Raw genomic sequence first — 16,811 nt, 5'->3', positions numbered from 1 at the left:
ATCGTGTTCTTTATGTGAAAAATGATACCTGAGGCCCTAATTCCAATCTGATTCTAGAGGAAGGATCCCAGACACTCAGTGATAGACAAGATGTCGTATGAGGTGTGAGAGAGAGACACAGCGCAAGAGTGTTAGCTCTTGAGGCAAGTGTAGAGTTCTACAGAGTTCCCATGGGATCATCTGAATTTGCTGAAATAGCCCAGCGCTTGCCGGAGAAGTAAATAAAGGTAAATAAAATGTAACTACCTCATTCATTTATTGTATTAGTGAATAAGATGGTCAGTGCCAGCATTCATTTATCCCTGGTTCCTGTACAGGCTGCACCTGAGGCACCTTACACTACATCACACGTCAGTGCTATATAAACTCTATGCTGACTTTAGTTTGGATAGAATCTGAGCTGGATGCTTGACACAAGGTCTACACAGTAGGATTTGAGGATCCCATCATATCTATCAGGGTTGCACTGCACAGCACACTCAGAGGAGATACTGACCTGTCTGCACCACGCACAGTGCAGTAACAGTATGAGCAGAAGGAAAATGGCGGCACAGGTGAACCTCACGGTCAGTGGTGAAATGGCGTCCAGCGCGCTAGGGTCTTCTCTTCCAGTATTTGCATTTGGCGTAGGGTCTACAAAACACGACACAGGAGAACCTCTACTTATCCCTGTTACCTGGAAGAGGAACATACTGTATATCATAGGAAAAACTACAGATGTCATAGAAACCAGGAGGATATAGTAGGGGAGACACAAGCTTCTATGGATATAGCAGATTAATATATCATCAGTCAGGAATCACAGTGGAATTCAGGGTAAAGTGGGCTACACAATAGGGGGTTTATACTGTGCGACACCCACATCCCTGGTCATTCATAATGGAGGGACTCTGGCCCTCATTCAGAGGCGGTCGGAGGATGCAAGCGGTTGCTCAGAAACTGGGCGGCTGCTTGCATCCTGACCGGCCGCCTCTGTTTCGGTCTTAGGCTGTGTTTACACCGACAGCTCTAACGACCGCTAGGGTGATGGTCGCGATGGTCATTGACCATCGCGACCATCGGGGCTTACGATGAGACCCTAGGGTAGGGTCTCACTTGTCGTAAGCCCCGGAGAGCTTCTGGCTCGGTCAGAGCTGGAAGCTCTCCACGGACATCACTAGTGATGTCAGTGGGGCCTCCCCCAAACGGCAGGCGTTCCCATGGGAACGCCTCCGTTTGGGCTGCCACCCCCCCGGCCCGCCTTCCAAACGGGGTGAGCTGTCAATCAACATCGACAGCTCGCCCCCTTTGGAAAGAGACCCGCTATGACCAGCACTGTCGGTCGTAGCGGGTCTCACGCATGCGCACGAAGGAGCCGGCTCCCTCGTGCGCATGCGCACTAGACAAACATCAAGGCGTCCGTGCGGTCATACACCGTACGGCCGCCTCTGAATACAGCCCTCTATCTCCTAAGTGTGCCGCCCTCATCCCTGGTCATACATAATGGAGGGACACTATCTCCCAGGTGCGATGCCCTCATCCCTGGTCATACATAATGGAGGGACTCTGGGCCTGATTCAGACCCACTCGCGAGCGGCTGTCCACTTGCAAGTGGGTCGATGGTGTGCACTGCGCATTCGCTCGTTGTGTCTGATCAAAGGGGGCGTGCTGTCGATGTTGATTGACAGCACGCCCCCTTTGGTGGGCGTGATGGGGGCGTGCCTGCCAGACGGAGGCGTTCCCAAGGGAACGCCTACCGTCAGAAGCCGGCCCCACTGACATCACTAGTGATGTCAGTGGGAGTGATTTTGGCTCTGATAGAGCCAAAATCACTCCTGGCCTTGCGGTTGAGAAACTCAACCGCAGGCTTCTGCTCGCACTGGCGATGGTCGCGATGGTCTTGCATCATCCTGCAAGCTCGTATAGGCTGTGGGTGGTGACCCACAGCTATACGAGCGTCCAGGAGGACGCTCCATATTTATGGAGGTGGGCCCTGATTCAGAGCGAGCGCTCTGGTCAGAGCGTCCGGCTCTGAATCAGGGCCTCTATCTCCCAGGTGTGACGCCCTCATCCCTGGTCATACATAATGGAGGGACTCTATCTCCCAGGTGCGATGCCGCAGCAGCACATTGGGCCATATATTCGGAGATGTACACTATTCCCATGTGTATGCAGTTGAGCGATTATCACCGATCTGCGCATGCATCAAGGTACATTACCGCCATGTTTCGCAGCGACTATTTACTCAGTGTGATTTGTGGAGTGGCGGCAAAGCATGAGGTTGTGTCGTGATCATTTTGGGGGCGTGCGTCTGTGATCCCGTACACACAGTTGAAGTTGCTCCAGTGTCTCGGTACACTCAGTCATTCTGCGCAACCATCGGGCTGCTCAGAAGTCCGATGATCGAAGGATCTGTGACCAATGCTGTGTGTTTGTACATAGGTGATTGGATTCGCAAACTCGCAGGTGGGCGTCTCAATACACCTCCCTGCGCCTGTGATATTTGCATATTTTCACTGAGCAGCTACGTATGGGATGGCATTAGTGTACATCATGGCATCACGCCCATTATCGGATTTAGCCGCCCTGTCTGGGATGTCTGCGGGATCTTCATGTAGTTTCTGTGCGGCTGCTCTTATACAGGGTCTGTATGTACTGTATAAGGGGACTGTATGTACTGTACACAGGGTCTGTATGTACTGTATACAGGGTCTGTATGTACTGTATATGGGGACTGTATGTACTGTATATGGGGACTGTATGAACTGTATACAGGTCTGTATGTACTGTATATGGGGACTGTATATACTGTATACAGGGTCTGTATGTACTGTATATGGGGACTGTATGTACTGTATACAGGGTCTGTACTGTATGTATATAGGGACTGTATGTACTGTATACAGGGTCTGTATGTACTGTATATGGAAACTGTATGTACTGTATACAGGGTCTGTATGTACTGTATATGGGGACTGTATGTACTGTATACAGGGTCTATATGTACTGTATACAGGGTCTGTATGTACTGTATATGGGGACTGTATGTACTGTATAGGGGGTCTGTATGTACTGTACATGGGGACTATATGTACTGTATACAGAGGGCCTGATTCAGACCCGCTCGTGAGCGCAGGACGCTCACAAGCGGGTCGATGGTGCCCTACTGCGCATGCGCATGACGGAGGGAGCTCCGTCGTGCGCATGCGCGAGACCCGGCTAGCGACGGTGTAGCCGTCGCTCCGGGTCTTGCACCAAAGGGGGCGTGCTGTCGATGTTGATTGACAGCACGCCCCCTTTGGTGGGCGTGCCGGAGGTATTGCTGCCAGACAGAGGCGTTCCCATGGGAACGCCTACCGTCTGAAGCCGGCACCACTGACATCACTAGCCAAAATCACTCCAGGGCTTGCGGCAGCGAGACCCTACCGCAGGGTCTCCGTCGCAAGCCCGATGGTCACGAGGGTCTTGACCATCGCGACCATCATCAGCGACGCTCGCTATATCTGTGGTCACCCACAGCTATGCGAGCGTCCAAGAGGCCACTCCATTTTCAGGTAGGAGGGCCCTGATTCAGAGCGAGCGCCCTGGTCAGAGCGTCCGGCTCTGAATCAGGCCCAGGGTCTGTATGTTCTGTATATCCGGACTGTATGTACTGTATAGGGGGTCTGTATGTACTGTATATGGGGACTGTATGTGCTGTATACAGCAGTGTTTTTCAACCACTGTGCCGCGGTGGTCAGCTCAGTGCACTTGTACTGTAGTGTGTTTTATTCCTGAGGAGGCCAACGTACTGAGTTTTATTCATGTGGAGGCCAATGTATATGTATTATTTTATATGGGAATCAATGTGTATGTTTTTCCATTTGTCACACAGGCCACATCACCGAATAGTATGGTTTGGCAATTTTAAAATCTTGTGCAGTGTGCCTCGAGTTGAAAATGGTTGAAAATCACTGGTATACAGGGTCTGTATGTACTGTATATGGGGACTGTATGTACTGTATATGGGGTCTGTATGTACTGTACACAGGGTCTGTATGTACTGTATATGGGGACTGTATATACTGTATACGGGGTCTGTATATACTGTATATGGAGACTGTATGTACTGTATACAGGGTCTGTATGTACTGTACACAGGGTCTGTATGTACTGTAAATGGAGACTGTATGTACTGTATACGGGGTCTGTATGTACTGTATACAGGGTCTGTATGTACTGTACACAGGGTCTGTATGTACTGTATATGGAGACTGTATGTACTGTATACGGGGTCTGTATGTACTGTATACAGGGTCTGTATGTACTGTATATGGGGACTGTATGTACTGTATACAGGGTCTGTATGTACTGTATATGGAGACTGTATGTACTGTATACGGGGTCTGTATGTACTGTATATGGGGACTGTATGTACTGTATACAGGGTCTGTATGTACTGTACACAGGGTCTGTATGTACTGTATATGGAGACTGTATGTACTGTATACAGCGTCTGTATGTGCTGTACACAGGGTCTGTATATACTGTATATGGAGACTGTATGTACTGTATACGGGGTCTGTATGTACTGTATACAGGGTCTGTATGTACTGTATATGGGGACTGTATGTACTGTATACAGGGTCTGTATGTACTGTACACAGGGTCTGTATGTACTGTATATGGAGACTGTATGTACTGTATACGGGGTCTGTATGTACTGTATATGGGGACTGTATGTACTGTATACGGGGTCTGTATGTACTGTATATGGATACTGTATATGGGGACTGTATGTACTGTACACAGGGTCTGTATGTACTATATATGGGGACTGAGCTGGAATTATATATATCGTTCATAGGGGCCCATTTACCGATGATGGCGTTTGCTATGCAATGTGGGCATGGTATTTCCGCCCACGATCACATTGCAAGACGTGATCATAGCGCGGGAATGTGTCAAAGGGGAACCAGCGGGGAATGAGCCTCCGTAAGAATCCCGTCCGTTCCTGCGATGTGCCCGGAGTGCTGTCGGGGCTATTGCACATCCACAAGTCCCGCTGACGCACATGCGCGGCCGCCATTGACTGGGAAGGATAGGTATGGAACCCTCTCCTGGTAAGTTTTGCGATGTGTTCAGATGGCGTTGGTTACGGGGGCCAATATCGGGAATGCATTGTAAATCTGGCAGCATCGCGTCCCCTGTAGAAACCTATAGCGGCCGTGGCTGTCGGCGGGAATGGATGATACATGGGGTGATACTAAATATTAGCGGTTACCCCCCGAAAACAAGTGACTTCAAGAAATAAGCTGCAAATATTTAGGGCTAAATGGGCCCCTTGGTGACAGTTATATAATCACCTGTGATACTGGCCAGGAATGGTAAGGGTTAACTTGCGCCTTTGCCGCGCCAATGCCTGGGGATGTGCGCGGGCACCAGCTGGCTGTCGGGCTCATACGAAATAAAGTCGGGATTTACACTTTTAGTTCCACTGGCAAAAAAAATATGTATTTTGTTAAAATAATTAATTAAAAAAAAAAAATTTAAGATTTGCACAACATGTAAAGGCCAAAAAGCTGCCCTGGAAGAGACCCCAGCCCCATCAGCGAGGACACGAGGGAGGACGGTCCCCCCTGTAAGATGCATTGTGTATAATCCACTTTCACTACCCCCTGTGGCATCTTTTGTCCCACTGATCCCAGCTGAGATTTCCAGGCTCCAGGTCTCAGCGTCGGAGGACAGAACTCTGCACAAATGGATCTCTGGAAATGTGTTATTAGTGTAATGGTGTATTCCCTGCAGTCCCCTCACTGTCCCTGCTGTGATAGGACTATGTATGGACAAGGGGCTGATTACCCACAAGGCATCTGGGACCAGGCACTCCTCAGTCCTGCCCTAAGGGTATGATTCAGACCTGCTCACGAGCGCACTGCACTCACAAGCAGGTCGATTTTCCCCCACTGCGCATGCACCGACTCCGGGGCTCACTACAAGACGGGCGGCTGTCGATGTTGATTGACAGCTCGCCCCGTTTTGTAGGCGGGGAGGGGGGGTGGCTGCACAAATGCAAGCGTTCCCTTAGGAACGCCTGCCGTTTGTGGGCGGCCCTACTGACATCACTCTATTAGAGGAGGAAGTCCACTCGGGCTTGCGGGGGCCAAGACCCTCCTGCAGGGTCTCGACGCAAGCCCGATGGTCGCAATTATCACGACCATCGCCAGGCTGCTCGCACTAGCTGTGGGTGGTCACACACAGCTTAGCGAGCGGCCTGGATGGTGAATAAAAAAAACAAAAAAACGCCCTGATTCAGAGCGTGCGCTCGCATACAGCGAGCGCCTCTCATTCAGGCCCTAAGGCCATAAACAGACTTGCAGCCAGCAATGTGGAGAATTCAAGCTGGTAACTGTAGTCCCACAGCTCATCTACAGGCCCAGCTAAGTGTCCGGCATTAGCCAAATTACTACGTCCAACATATTATATGTCTACTGGGCAATAATGGGTGATAGTATAAAGCACAGTGTATATTATACTGCCTGGCAGCCCATGTCATGTCACAGGTACAGGTAATTGGTGCATTACATTGTAGTACATAATAGATATATAAATAGAGAATAATGTGATTTGCTATTAGTGTGGGAAGTAGTTAGTACCTTGGATGTGGGATCACAGACACCAGGTATTAGAGGATGTAGTAGTAGCACTATTAGTAAACTGTTGGGAAATTCAAAAACGCTCCTCTCTGGGGATCGTGGTAGATATGAGAAATGCATTAAAAATGTGTAAAAAGAAAAATAATTGTGATAATGAGATCTGACCAAGGAGGGTGAGAGAGTAGCCTCATGCACCCAGGCCCACCAAGAGCCAAGGCGGGCCCCAGTAATAGGGCGTGGCCTAATCGTGGGAGGCGTGGCCACGCCCCTTGCCGAAAAAAATTAAATATAAAACAGATTTGCTGCGCCGAATCGCGGCGCGCTAGGGAGAGGGGTCGCTCTGAGCCCCCTCAGCCTGGCGCAAAGCCAGGAGGGGGCACGATCAGTGTAATCGCTCCCCCCAACAGGCATAGGAGACTACAGGGTGTGTGCTATATTACAGGGGGTGTGTGCTGTATTACAGGGTGTGTGTGCTACATTACAGGGTGTGTGCTGTATTACAGGGAGTGTGTGCTGTATTACAGGGGGTGTGTGCTGTATTACAGGGTGTGTGTGCTACATTACAGGGTGTGTGCTGTATTACAGGGAGTGTGTGCTGTATTACAGGGGGTGTGTGCTGTATTACAGGGGATGTGTGCTGTATTACAGGGTGTGTGTGCTGTATTACAGGGGGTCTGTGCTGTATTACAGGGGATGTGTGCTGTATTACAGGGGATGTGTGCTGTATTACAGGGGATGTGTGCTGTATTACAGGGGATGTGTGCTGCAATACAGGGGGTGTGTGCTGTATTACAGGGGATGTGTGCTGTATTACAGGGGATGTGTGCTGTATTACAGGGGATGTGTGCTGCAATACAGGGGGTGTGTGCTGTATTACAGGGGATGTGTGCTGTATTACAGGGTGTGTGTGCTGTATTACAGGGGGTCTGTGCTGTATTACAGGGGATGTGTGCTGTATTACAGGGGATGTGTGCTGTATTACAGGGGATGTGTGCTGTATTACAGGGGATGTGTGCTGCAATACAGGGGGTGTGTGCTGTATTACAGGGGGTGTGTGCTGTATTACAGGGGATGTGTGCTGTATTACCGGGGGTGTGTGCTGTATTACAGGGGGTGTGTGCTGTATTACAGGGGGTGTGTGCTGTATTACATGGGCTGTGTGTTGTATTACAGGGGATGTGTGCTGCATTACAGGGGGTGTGTGCTGCATTACAGGGGATGTGTGCTGTATTACAGGGTGTGTGCTGTATTACATGGGATGTGTGCTGTATTACAGGGTGTGTGCTGTATTACAGGGGATGTGTGCTGCATTACAGGAGATGTGTGCTGCATTACAGGGGGTGTGTGCTGCATTACAGGGGATGTGTGCTGCATTACAGGGGGTGTGTGCTGCATTACAGGGGATGTGTGCTGCATTACAGGGGGGGTGCTGCATTACAGGGGGGTGTGCTGCATTACAGGGTGATGTGTGCTGCATTACAGGGGAATGTGTGCTGCATTACAGGGGATGTGTGCTGCATTACAGGGGAATGTGTGCTGCATTACAGGGTGTGTGTGCTGCATTACAGGGTGTGTGCTGTATTACAGGAGGTTTGTGCTGTATTACAGGGGGTGTGTGCTACATTACAGGGTGTGTGTGCTGCATTACAGGGGGTGTGTGCTGCATTACAGGGGATGTGTGCTGTATTACAGGGGGTGTGTGCTGCATTACAGGGGGTGTGTGCTGCATTACAGGGGGTGTGTGCTGTATTACAGGGTGTGTGTGTTGTATTACAGGGGGTGTGTGCTGCATTACAGGGGGTGTGTGCTGTATTACAGGGTGTGTGTGTTGTATTACAGGGGGTGTGTGCTGCATTACAGGGGATGTGTGCTGTATTACAGGAGGTGTGTGCTGTATTACAGGGGGTGTGTGCTACGTTATAGGGTGTGTGTGCTGTGTTACAGGGGGTGTGTGCTGTGTTACAGGGGATGTGTGCTGTGTTACAGGGGGTGTGTGCTGTATTACAGGGGGTGTGTGCTGTATTACAGGGGATGTGTGCTGTATTACCGGGGGTGTGTGCTGTATTACAGGGGGTGTGTGCTGTATTACAGGGTGTGTGTGCTGTATTACATGGGCTATGTGTTGTATTACAGGGGGTGTGTGCTGCATTACAGGGGATGTGTGCTGCATTACAGGGGGTGTGTGCTGCATTACAGGGGATGTGTGCTGTATTACAGGGTGTGTGCTGTATTACAGGGTGTGTGCTGTATTACATGGGATGTGTGCTGTATTACAGGGTGTGTGCTGTATTACAGGGGATGTGTGCTGCATTACTGGGGATGTGTGCTGCATTACAGGGGGTGTGTGCTGCATTACAGGGGGGGTGTGCTGCATTACAGGGGATGTGTGCTGCATTACAGGGGGTGTGTGCTGCATTACAGGGGGGGTGTGCTGCATTACAGGGGGATGTGTGCTGCATTACAGGGGGATGTGTGCTGCATTACAGGGGAATGTGTGCTGCATTACAGGGGATGTGTGCTGCATTACAGGGGAATGTGTGCTGCATTACAGGGTGTGTGTGCTGCATTACAGGGTGTGTGCTGTATTACAGGAGGTTTGTGCTGTATTACAGGGGGTGTGTGCTGTATTACAGGGGGTGTGTGCTGTATTACAGGGGAATGTGTGCTGCATTACAGGGTGTGTGTGCTGCATTACAGGGTGTGTGCTGTATTACAGGAGGTTTGTGCTGTATTACAGGGGGTGTGTGCTACATTACAGAGGGTGTGTGCTGCATTACAGGGGGTGTGTGCTGCATTACAGGGGATGTGTGCTGTATTACAGGGGGTGTGTGCTGCATTACAGGGGGTGTGTGCTGCATTACAGGGGGTGTGTGCTGTATTACAGGGTGTGTGTGTTGTATTACAGGGTGTGTGTGCTGCATTACAGGGGGTGTGTGCTGCATTACCGGAGGTTTGTGCTGTATTAAAGGGGATGTGCTGCATTACAGGGGGTGTGTGCTGTATTACAGGGGGTGTGTGCTACGTTATAGGGTGTGTGTGCTGTGTTACAGGGGGTGTGTGCTGTGTTACAGGGGGTGTGTGCTGTATTACAGGGGGATGTGTGCTGCATTACAGGGGGATGTGTGCTGTATTACAGGGTGTGTGCTGCATTACAGGGGGTGTGTGCTGCATTACAGGGGGTGTGTGCTGCGTTACAGGGTGTGTGTGTGCTGTATTACAGGGTGTGTGTGCTGTGTTACAGGGGGTGTGTGCTGTGTTACAGGGGGTGTGTGCTGCGTTACAGGGGGTGTGTGCTGTGTTACAGGGGATGTGTGCTGCATTACAGGGGGTGTGTGCTGCGTTACAGGGGGTGTGTGCTGCGTTACAGGGGGTGTGTGCTGCATTCCAAAGGGTGTGTGCTGCGTTACAGGGGGTGTGTGCTGTGTTACAGGGGGAGTGCTGCGTTACAGGGAGTGTGTGCTGCGTTACAGGGGGTGTGTGCTGCGTTACAGGGGGTGTGTGCAGCGTTACAGGGGATAGGTGCTGCGTTACAGGGGGTGTGTGCTGTATTACAGGGGGTGTGCTGTATTACAGGGGGTGTGTGCTATATTACAGGGGGTGTGCTGTATTACAGGGGGTGTGTGCTATATTACAGGGTGTGTGTGCTGCGTTACAGGGGATGTGTGCTGTGTTACAGGGTGTGTGTGCTGTATTACAGGGGGTGTGTGCTACATTATAGGGTGTGTGTGCTGTATTAAAGGGGATGTGCTGCATTACAGGGGGTGTGTGCTGTATTACAGGGGATGTGCTACATTACAGGGTGTGTGTGCTGCATTACAGGGTGTGTGTGCTGCATTACAGGGTGTGTGTGCTGCATTACAGGGGGTGTGTGCTGTATTACAGGGTGTGTGTGCTGTATTACAGGAGGTGTGTGCTGTATTACAGGGTGTGTGCTGTATTACAGGGTGTGTGCTGTATTACAGGAGGTGTGTGCTACGTTATAGGGAGTGTGTGCTGTGTTACAGGGGGTATGTGCTGTATTACAGGGGGTGTGTGCTGTATTACAGGGGATGTGTGCTGTATTACAGGGGGATGTGTGCTGCATTACAGGGGGTGTATGCTGCATTACAAGGGGATGTATCGTTACAGGGGGTGTGTGATGCGTTACAGGGGGTGTGTGCTGCGTTACAGGGGATAGGTGCTGCGTTACAGGGGGTGTGTGCTGTATTACAGGGTGTGTGCTGTATTACAGGGGATGTGTGCTGCATTACAGGGGGTGTGTGCTGTATTACAGGGGGGGTGTGCTGCATTTCAGGGGATGTGTGCTGCATTACAGGGGGTGTGTGCTGTATTACAGGGTGTGTGCTGTATTACAGGGGGTGTGTGCTGTATTACAGGGGGTGTGTGCTGTATTACAGGGGATGTGTGCTACATTACAGGGGGTGTGTGCTGTATTACAGGGAGTGTGTGCTGTATTACAGGGGGTGTGTGCTGTATTACAGGGGGTGTGTGCTGTATTACAGGGGTGTGTGCTGTATTACAGGGGGTGTGTGCTGTATTACAGAGGATGTGTGCTGTATTACAGGGTGTGTGTGCTGCATTACAGGGGGTGTGTGCTGTATTACAGGGGGTGTGTGCTGTATTACAGGGGGTGTGTGCTGTATTACAGGGTATAGGGGGTGTGTGCTGTATTACAGGAGATGTGTGCTGCATTACAGGGGTTGTGTGCTGTATTACAGGGGGTGTGTGCTGTATTACAGGGTATAGGGGGTGTGTGCTGTATTACAGGGGGTGTGTGCTGTATTACAGGGGATGTGTGCTGTATTACAGGGTGTGTGCTGTATTACATGGGATGTGTGCTTTATTACAGGGTGTGTGCTGTATTACAGGGGATGTGTGCTACATTACAGGGGGTGTGTGCTGCATTACAGGGGGATGTGTGGTGCATTACAGGGGGATGTGTGCTGCATTACTGGGGTGTGTGTGCTGCATTACAGGCGGTGTGCTGTATTACAGGGGGTGTGTGCTCTATTACAGGGGGTGTGTGCTGCGTTACAGGTGGTGTGTGCTGCGTTACAGGGGATAGGTGCTGCGTTAAAGGGGGTGTGTGCTGTGTTACAGGGGGTGTGCTGCATTACAGGAGGTGTGTGCTGTATTACAGGGGTTTGTGCTGTATTACAGGGGGTGTGTGCTGTATTACAGAGGATGTGTGCTGTATTACAGGGTGTGTGTGCTGCATTACAGGGGATGTGTGCTGTTTTACAGGGGGTGTGTGCTGTATTACAGAGGGTGTGTGCTGTATTACAGGGTATAGGGGGTGTGTGCTGTATTACAGGGGGTGTGTGCTGTATTACAGGGGGTGTGTGCTGTATTACAGGGGATGTGTGCTTTATTACAGGGTGTGTGCTGTATTACAGGGGATGTGTGCTACATTACAGGGGGTGTGTGCTGTATTACAGGGGGATGTGTGGTGCATTACAGGGGGATGTGTGCTGCATTACTGGGGTGTGTGTGCTGCATTATAGGTGGTGTGCTGTATTACAGGGGGTGTGTGCTCTATTACAGGGGGTGTGTGCTGCGTTACAGGTGGTGTGTGCTGCGTTACAGGGGATAGGTGCTGCGTTAAAGGGGGTGTGTGCTGTGTTACAGGGGGTGTGCTGCATTACAGGAGGTGTGTGCTGCATTACAGGGGATGTGTGCTGCATTACAGGGGGTGTGTGCTGTATTACAGGGTGTGTGTGCTGCGTTACAGGTGGTGTGTGCTGCGTTACAGGGGATAGGTGCTGCGTTAAAGGGGGTGTGTGCTGTGTTACAGGGGGTGTGCTGCGTTACAGGGGGTGTGTGCTGCGTTACAGGGGATAGGTGCTGCGTTACAGGGGGTGTGTGCTGTATTACAGGGGGTGTGCTGTATTACAGGGTGTGTGTGCTGCGTTACAGGGGATGTGTGCTGTGTTACAGGGTGTGTGTGCTGTATTACAGGGGGTGTGTGCTACATTATAGGGTGTGTGTGCTGTATTAAAGGGGATGTGCTGCATTACAGGGGGTGTGTGCTGTATTACAGGGGATGTGCTACATTACAGGGGGTGTGTGCTGTATTACAGGGGGTGTGTGCTGCATTACAGGGAGTGTGTGCTGCATTACAGGGTGTGTGTGCTGCATTACAGGGGGTGTGTGCTGTATTACAGGAGGTGTGTGCTGTATTACAGGGTGTGTGCTGTATTACAGGAGGTGTGTGCTATGTTATAGGGTGTGTGTGCTGTGTTACAGGGGGTGTGTGCTGTATTACAGGGGGTGTGTGCTGTATTACAGGGGATGTGTGCTGTATTACAGGGGGATGTGTGCTGCATTACAGGGGGTGTATGCTGCATTACAAGGGGATGTATCGTTACAGGGGGTGTGTGCTGCGTTACAGGGGGTGTGTGCTGCGTTACAGGGGATAGGTGCTGCGTTACAGGGGGTGTGTGCTGTATTACAGGGTGTGTGCTGTATTACAGGGGATGTGTGCTGCATTACAGGGGGTGTGTGCTGTATTACAGGGGGGGTGTGCTGTATTACAGGGGGGGTGTGCTGCATTTCAGGGGATGTGTGCTGCATTACAGGGTGTGTGTGCTGTATTACAGGGTGTGTGCTACATTACAGGGGGTGTGTGCTGTATTACAGGGGGTGTGTGCTGTATTACAGGGGGTGTGTGCTGTATTACAGGGGTGTGTGCCGTATTACAGGGGGTGTGTGCCGTATTACAGAGGATGTGTGCCGTATTACAGGGGGTGTGTGCTGTATTACAGGGGGTGTGTGCTGTATTACAGGGGGTGTGTGCTGTATTACAGGGTGTGTGTGCTGTATTACAGGGGGTGTGTGCTGCATTACAGGGGATGTGTGATGTATTACAGGGGGTGTGTGCTGTATTACAGGGGGTGTGTGCTGTATTACAGGGTATAGGGGGTGTGTGCTGTATTACAGGGGGTGTGTGCTGTATTACAGGGGGTGTGTGCTGTATTACAGGGGATGTGTGCTGTATTACAGGGTGTGTGCTGTATTACATGGGATGTGTGCTGTATTACAGGGTGTGTGCTGTATTACAGGGGATGTGTGCTACATTACAGGGGGTGTGTGCTGCATTACAGGGGGATGTGTGCTGCATTACAGGGGGATGTGTGCTGCATTACTGGGGTGTGTGTGCTGCATTACAGGCGGTGTGCTGTATTACAGGGGGTGTGTGCTCTATTACAGGGGGTGTGTGCTGCGTTACAGGTGGTGTGTGCTGCGTTACAGGGGATAGGTGCTGCGTTAAAGGGGGTGTGTGCTGTGTTACAGGGGATGTGTGCTGCATTACAGGGTGTGTGCTGCATTACAGGGGGTGTGTGCTGTATTACAGGTTGTGTGTGCTGTATTACAGGGTGTGTGTGCTGTATTACAGGGTGTGTGTGCTGTATTATAGGGTGTGTGCTGCAGTACAGGGTGTGTGTGCTGTAGTACAGGGTGTGTGTGCTGTATTACAGGGGGTGTATGCTGTATTACAGGGTGTGTGCTGCTATACAGGGGATGTGTGCTGCGTTACAGGGGGTGTGTGCTGCGTTACAGGGGGTTGTGTGCTGCGTTACAGGGATGTGTGCTGCGTTACAGGGGGTGTGTGCTGCGTTACAGGGGTGTGTGCTGCGTTACAGGGGATGTGTGCTGTGTTACAGGGTGTGTGTGCTGTATTACAGGGTGTGTGTGCTGCATTACAGGGGGTGTGTGCTGCATTACAGGGGGGGTGTGCTGCATTACAGGGGATGTGTGCTGTATTACAGGGGATGTGCTGCATTACAGGAGGTGTGTGCTGCATTACAGGGGGTGTGTGCTGCATTACAGGGGGGGTGTGCTGCATTACAGTGCGTGTGTGCTGCATTACAGGGGGTGTGCTGTATTACAGGGAGTGTGCTGCATTACAGGGGGTGTGTGCTGCATTACAGGGGGTGTCTGCTGCATTACAGGAGGTGTGTGCTGCATTACAGGGGGTGTGTGCTGCATTACAGGGGATGTGTGCTGCATTACAGGGGGAGTGTGCTGTATTACAGGGGTGTGCGCTGTATTACAGGGTGTGTGCGCTACATTACAGGAGGTGTGCGCTGCATTTCAGGGGGTGTGTGCTGCAGTACAGGGGGGTGTGCTGCATTACAGGGGATGTGTGCTGCATTACAGGGGGTGTGTGCTGCATTACAGGGGGTGTGTGCTGCATTACAGGGGATGTGTGCTGCATTACAGGGGATGTGTGCTGCATTACAGGAGGTGTGTGCTGCATTACAGGGGGTGTGTGCTGCATTACAGTGCGTGTGTGCTGCATTACAGGGGGTGTGCTGTATTACAGGGGGTGTGTGCTGCATTACAGGGGGTGTGTGCTGCATTACAGGGGGTGTCTGCTGCATTACAGGAGGTATGTGCTGCATTACAGGGGGAGTGTGCTGTATTACAGGGGTGTGTGCTGTATTACAGGGTGTGTGTGCTACATTACAGGAGGTGTGCGCTGCATTTCAGGGTGTGTGTGCTGCAGTACAGGGGGGTGTGCTGCATTACAGGGGATGTGTGCTGTATTACAGGGTGTGTGCTGTATTACAGGGGGTGTGTGCTGCATTACAGGGGGTGTGCGCTGCATTACAGGGGATGTGCTGCATTACAGGAGGTGTGTGCTGCATTACAGGGGGTGTGTGCTGCATTACAGTGCGTGTGTGCTGCTTTACAGGGGGTGTGCTGTATTACAGGGGGTGTGTGCTGCATTACAGGGTATGTGCTGCATTACAGGGGGTGTGTGCTGCATTACAGGGGGTGTCTGCTGCATTACAGGAGGTGTGTGCTGCATTACAGGGTGTGTGCTGCATTACAGGGGGTGTGTGCTGCATTACAGGGGGTGTGTGCTGCGTTACAGGGGGTTGTGTGCTGCGTTACAGGGGGTGTGTGCTGCGTTACAAGGGGTGTGTTCTGCATTACAGGGGGTGTGTGCTGTGTTACAGGGTGTGTGTGCTGTGTTACAGGGTGTGTGTGCTACATTACAGGGGGTGTCTGCTGCATTACAGGGTATGTGCTGCATTACAGGGGGTGTGTGCTGCATTACAGGGGGTGTCTGCTGCATTACAGGAGGTGTGTGCTGCAGTACAGGGGGGTGTGCTGCATTACAGGGGATGTGTGCCGTATTACAGATAATGTGTGCCGCATTACAGGGGATGTGTGCCGTATTACAGGGGATGTGAGCCACATTATAGTAGGTGTGTGCTGCATTACAGGGGATGTGTGCCGCATTAGAGGAGGTATGTGCCGTATTACAGAGGGTGTGTGCCGTATTACAGGGTGTGTGCCGTATTACAGGGGGTGTGTGCCGTATTACAGGGTGCGTGCCGTATTACAGGGAGTGTGTGCCGCATTACAGGGGGTGTGTGCCGCATTATAGGAGGTGTGTGTCGTATTACAGGGGGTGTGTGCCGTATTACAGGGTGTGTGCCGTATTACAAAGGGCGTATTACTTGGAGTGTGTGCCGTATTACAGGGGGTGTGTGCCGTATTACAGGGGGTGTGTGCCGCATTACAGGGGGTGTGTGCTGCATTACAGGGGGTGTGTGCTGTATTACAGGGGCTGTGTTCTACATTACAGGGTGTGTGTGCTGCATTACAGGGGGTGTGTGCTGCATTACAGTGGACGTGTGCTGCATTACAGGGTGTGTGCTGTATTTCAGGGTATAGGGGGTGTGTGCCGCATTACAGGAGGTGTGTGCCGCATTACAGGGGGTGTGTGTGCTGTATTACAGGGGATGTGTGCCGTATTACAGGAGGTGTGTGCCGCATTACAGGGGGTGTGTGCCGCATTACAGGGGGTGTGTGCCGCATTACAGGAGGTGTGTGCCGCATTACAGGGGGTGTGTGCCGCATGACAGGGGATGTGTGCCGCATGACAGGAGGTGTGTGCCGCATGACAGGGTGTGTGTGCCGCATGACAGGGGGTGTGTGCTGCATTACAGGAGGTGTGAGCCGTATTACAGGGGGTGTGTGCCGTATTACAGGGGGTGTGTGCCGTATTACAGGGGGTGTGCAGTATTACAGGGTATGTGTGCCGTATTACAAGGGGGGTGTGCTGCATTAGAGGAGGTGTGTGCCGTATTACAGGGGGTGTGTGCCGTATTACAGGGGGTGTGTGCCGTATTACAGGGGATGTGTGCCGCATTACAGGGGATGTGTGCTTGCCGCATTACA

General features: G+C 51.5%; 1 protein-coding gene across 1 annotated transcript in view; it reads right to left on the bottom strand.

Moving 5' to 3' along the window:
• Window positions 1–379: 379 nt before the first annotated feature.
• Window positions 380–16,811, bottom strand: part of LOC148453730 (HEPACAM family member 2-like) — a 118,112-nt gene continuing 101,680 nt past the window's right edge. Inside the window, exon 3 of the mRNA XM_088461804.1 lies at window positions 380–633. Coding sequence (XP_088317930.1) covers window positions 380–633 — 254 coding nt within the window. The remainder of the gene's footprint in view (window positions 634–16,811) is intronic.

The sequence above is a fragment of the Taudactylus pleione genome, unplaced genomic scaffold (genome assembly GCF_031769625.1).
Source record: "Taudactylus pleione unplaced genomic scaffold, aTauple2 ptg001104l, whole genome shotgun sequence".
Taxonomy (NCBI): Eukaryota; Metazoa; Chordata; class Amphibia; order Anura; family Myobatrachidae; genus Taudactylus; species Taudactylus pleione.
The sequence above is the reverse complement of the archived record's forward strand: the minus strand, read 5'-3'. Positions and strand labels throughout refer to the sequence as shown.